Source organism: Nematolebias whitei, chromosome 4, assembly GCF_014905685.2.
Source record: "Nematolebias whitei isolate Nwh7 chromosome 4, NemWhi1, whole genome shotgun sequence".
In the NCBI taxonomy this organism is placed as follows: domain Eukaryota; kingdom Metazoa; phylum Chordata; class Actinopteri; order Cyprinodontiformes; family Rivulidae; genus Nematolebias; species Nematolebias whitei.
The window spans coordinates 49,097,810-49,102,741 of record NC_056501.1 but is presented as its reverse complement, the minus strand read 5'-3'; the positions used below and the strand labels follow the sequence as shown (position 1 = coordinate 49,102,741).

At 37.1% G+C, this 4,932-nt stretch overlaps 1 protein-coding gene across 1 annotated transcript in view; it reads right to left on the bottom strand.

The window, feature by feature from the left end:
* Nucleotides 1–4,147: 4,147 nt before the first annotated feature.
* The window catches only part of il1rapl2 (interleukin 1 receptor accessory protein-like 2), a 460,778-nt gene continuing 459,993 nt past the window's right edge, over nt 4,148–4,932 (bottom strand). Inside the window, exons 16-18 of the mRNA XM_037675424.1 lie at nt 4,608–4,847; nt 4,453–4,483; nt 4,148–4,236 (exon numbers count right to left, since the gene is read on the bottom strand). Coding sequence (XP_037531352.1) covers nt 4,148–4,236; nt 4,453–4,483; nt 4,608–4,847 — 360 coding nt within the window. The remainder of the gene's footprint in view (nt 4,237–4,452; nt 4,484–4,607; nt 4,848–4,932) is intronic.

The following is a 4,932-nucleotide window of genomic DNA, read 5'->3' as shown; positions in this document are numbered from 1 at the left end:
TTTTGTGAGAAACAAATATACAACAGTCAACATTCTGGGGAAGTAGCAAAGAAACAGAAGTGAAGATAAGTTAAATGTTTTCAGTTACAAAATAAAGTCCAGTTGTTTTGTTTTTAACCTTTTTTTGGATTTACCATGACCTGGATGACGGAGAATCTTCACCAGCATGTAGCAACAACAACAAAAACAACAGTTTGAATTTGTAAAAAAAGAAAAGGCATCCAAAATGTATAAAATAATGAATGCAATGTTTATTTGCTTAAATTATTGCAACCAATATTTTAAAAGAATGGTCAAAGTAACGATCAGAAAAATAAACTAAAAAAAACCACAACATCAACAAAAAACAAACCAACACAAAAAAAAAACAAGCTACTAATGTACTTTATATTGCCATTGAATATACCAACTGATATAATTTATTATTTTATCAAACAACCTCAGATATCTAGAATTCATTGGTCATTCTAAAAAAGACGAAGTTCAAAAAGAGCTTGGAGTAGAGCTGTTTGAGGCCCCTTATTTAGCTGATTGGTGGTGCTCAGGTTTCTTACATCAGTCTATTGCAGGGTTGTAAGCCCGTTCATTCATCAATAAAAAAAAAAGAATATATATCAAAATGTCCACAGTTCTGTAACGTGTAGACAAGTTTGTGCTACTAGACATTCTAAAGAACAAATCACCATCATGTTTAGGACTATGCATAAATAATGAAAGCTGTACAGATGTTCTTGTAACAGACAATAAAAACAAAGCTGCATAAAAACGTTACATGAGACGTAATCTCTTAAATATAACATGAGGAATTAAATAACAAAAGTGTTTTTGGAGGCCAACCGTTGCCCCTTTTTGAGTTTTTATCATCACAATATGGTTAGAAAGAAAACAAACATCAGTACATCATGTATATTAGGCTCCGTAATAGAAGAGGCTACAACAAATGGTTGTGCCATTTTCTCTTTCATCTATTATTATTACATTAGCATTTTTTATCTAAACGATGGTCATGCAAATAAAAAAGACAAGTCTGTTATCCTCTGAACTTGGTGGCAAGGATCATTCTTCAGGTCAGCTCTGGACTCAAGACTGTGCACTACAATACGAGCTGATGATCTAGATATTTGCCAGTCTTAACTTAGTTCAAGTGCTGCTCTTGGTCATCCATGGTGGCTCGACAGGTCATTTAAACATTTTCCAGCTGTGATATCCCAGTAATGATTTAGCAGTTTAGGTAATTACTTTCTAGCTCTTGTTGGCATCTATAAATAAACTAATAAGCTTCTACCAGGCGAGAACAACTACTGTACTTTATATTGCCATTGAATATACCAACTGATATAGTTAATTACTTTATCTAACAACCTCAAATATCTAGAATTCATTGGTTTTAAAAAGACATTGACAGTACTTTTGTGTAAATTCAAAACATGATACACTTTGCTTAAATTTTATGGTAAGCTGTCTTAAAGCTCAAAAAGAAAAACATTGTCTGATTTAGCTTGGAGTAGAGCTGTTTATGCATTGAAGCCTCGTATTGAGCTGATTGGTGATACTCAGGTTTCTAACATGAGTCTATTGCAGGGTTGTGAGCCCATTCATTCATCAATAATAATAATAATAATAAAACATCAAAATTTCAACTGTTCTGTAACGTGCAGACATGTTGTCTGTGCTACCAGAAATTCTAGAAAGCAAATCATCATCATGTTTAGGACTATGCATAATAATGAAAGCTGTACATATGTTATTGTAACAGACAGTAAAAACTAAACTGTATAAAAACCTTACATGAGAATTAATCTATTAAATATAACACGTGAAATTAAATAATAAAATGCTTTTGGATGGGAGCCAACCTTTGTCTCTTTTTGAGTTTTTATCATTTATCACCAGCTAACTGTGCTTTACCAGTAATGATTGAGCAGTTTAAAAAAGTTATTGCTTTCTTGCTCTTGCTGGCATTTTTAAGTAAACTAAATAAGCTTCTACCAGATGAATAACTTCAGAGTAGTATTTCAAGAGATTGACTGGAAGTATTCCAAAATCATTTCTTTATGACTTGTTTCATCTGCTTCAAGAATCAGCTACTGTACCTAGTCAACAGATAAGAGTGATATCCTGACCTTCAGTCAGTAAAAGAATGACTGATATTGAGATGATGTAAAATTGTTTTAGTCAGTGCACTGACATGAATATATAGATGCAATAACTGATAGATCATCTGCTTTTCATAACAGCTTGTGCGAGAACAAATTGTTGTTGAAATACTTGTACTCTGAGATGCAGCTTGACTGCTTTGGTTTTGTGTCTGCAGTAGAGCTGGGCAATATTTCAATATTTTAAAAATGTCTACAGAATTGTTTTTTGCAAAATAAGTTAAGACTATATCGATATAAAACAATATAGATTTATACTTGGAAATCCTCCTGCTGTCTTCTTTCTCCCACGTGCCCCCCCTTGAATACAAACCCAGCCCCTCAGCCACACTCCTCTTTCCTGCTTCTCCAGGCGGGAGAGGAGACGTTTAGCACAAGTAAACATGGACGATAGAGCAGCTTAGCTGCTGAACTAAATGAAAAACGATAACTGTTCTTTCGGAGAGGGTTTGGATTTAAATTTTCAGATGAGCAGCAGAAAAATGATTTCTGTAGACAATGCTGAAAACAGTCCTGATGAAAGGTCGGCACTACAAATCTTTTGCACCATCTAAAACAGCGGAGTGGAGTATGAAGCGTGTGTGAAGCTGCAGGTCCGACAGACCTCAGCCTCCTTCCCTGAAACAAACCATGGGCCAGAACTCATCTAGCCGTGTGCCTTATGAGAGAAACAGAGAGGAGGCAACATTAATAAAGCAGCAGCTTATCATGTCGCTAAAAACACGGTCCATAGCGGCTAACGCTTTAGCCGTCTTGTTCCACAGCTGAGACTAGGACGGAGTCTTAGCGATATGATAAACTGCTGATTTATTAATGTCGCCACCTCGCTCTGATTCACTTAGCACAGCTCTCGGCACAGCACGACTAAATGAGTTCTGAACCGTGGTTTGTTTCATGTCGGGGAATGAGGCTGAGGTCTGTCGGACCTGCAGCTTCACACACACTTACTAACGTGAAGGTGGCACAGCTGAATGGACTGTACTTATATAAAGCCTTTCTAACTTATCAAGACACTCAAAGCTCTTTACAACACAAATCTGTGCACTCATTTACCCATTTATATGCTCTACTAGGTCTCTAGAAAGAATAATCAGAGCTTTAGATCCCATTCAGACACTGATGGGACACACATCAGAGGCTATGAGGGGTTCAGTGTCTTGCCCAGAGACACTTCAGCATGTGACTGCTGGTGAAATTGAACCCCCAACCTTCCCATTGGACGATGACCGCTCTAGCCTCTCAGCTGCAGCTGCCCCCAGCTGAAGAGGATAATTATTTAAAATATGTAAATAAATGTCTAAAAAATAAACTATTTAATATATGTAAATAGTTTATTTTTAGACATTTATTTTGTACAGTTACAGCTGTTGTTAATAAATGTGCCTATGTGACAACTGTGACAAAGCTTTGACTCAGAAATATATTTTTGTTATTATTTTATGGAAAGAAAACAATATCAAGATGTATATCATATATCACGATTTATCTTAAAATTTTGAGATATTAATTTTGGTTCATATTGCCCAGCCATAGTCTGCAGATACTTATTAAGATTTCCATGACCTTATTTAGTCCTTTCTTCCATGCACCTACTGTATCTATAAACTCATTGTAACATTTCTGAAGTTTTGTTTTTAGTTTTTATTTCTTTTTTATGACCGCAGACACATATCTCTTGTATCCTCCTTCAGTGCCCGTTATCCCAACTGGTAATCAGTAACTAGTCCCAAAGCTGAGTGCAATTGTTCATATCATTTGTCTGGGTTAAGTCTACTTGAGACAAACCTAATTCCCCCTGTCAAAGGTACTTTGTTCACAAAGTGGCCCACAAGCAGTCCACTGGTTGTCTTCTCTGAAAACCCATATAACTCAAGTGTGTCCAAAGTCTAACCACACCCCCCCAAAAAAAAAAAAAAAAAAAGTTGCTGAGGAACCAGTTTACAGAAGCTGCCTGTAAACAAATACCAGTTGAGCAGGCAGTCTACCAGATGTCAGAGTTTAGTTCTCTGCTGGTGAGGGGTGCGAAGGTGCTCTTCAAGTGCAGCTCTGGTTTCTTCCCAAGTGTACTGCTCTGTGGCATCTAGGAAGCACAGAAAACAGGGATCAGAAATATTCTCTGTCACACTTCAGGTACTTGCAAAAAATCTACACAAAACTTAGTACCAAATACTACTGCATGTTTGTTGTGTGCCTTATGTCTTGTTTATTAATGTTGTTGTCCCATCTGTTCGAATAAATACACATCTGAGGCTGATTAAAATGGAGATATTTTATATTCAATTATATTCAAATAGACCTCTTGTTCCCCAGTGAACTTCTTTGAAGCCCTGGGGAAAAAGAGGGCTTTTGTTTTTATTTAACGTTAACTCATGTAAATATGCAAAACTTCAAATTTTTAATAGACAATTCATGGACAACATAATTTTTATAAAACACAGTTCCCCCCCACACCTGACCATTCAGCAGTGCCATAGGAATGTTGCAATAGACATGACGTCCTCCAGGGCCTAGGGTTGAGAACTGCATGGTGGAGGCAGCTAGAAGCGGAGGTGACATGGAAGAAGGATGCTCTGGGAGTTGGAATTCATAGCTGTGGTAGAAATGCCGCATCTGGGCTGCTGTAGCTGTATGAGCCCGTCTCAGTGGTATGGTCATCTGGTTGTAGTCTGGAACCTCTGTTGCCAAGGCAATCTGTAGGTTAAAAAGGCTCATCTTTTAGCTCAGTGATCCTCTCTCTCTCTCTCTCTCTCTCTCTCTCTCTCTCTCTCTCTCTCTC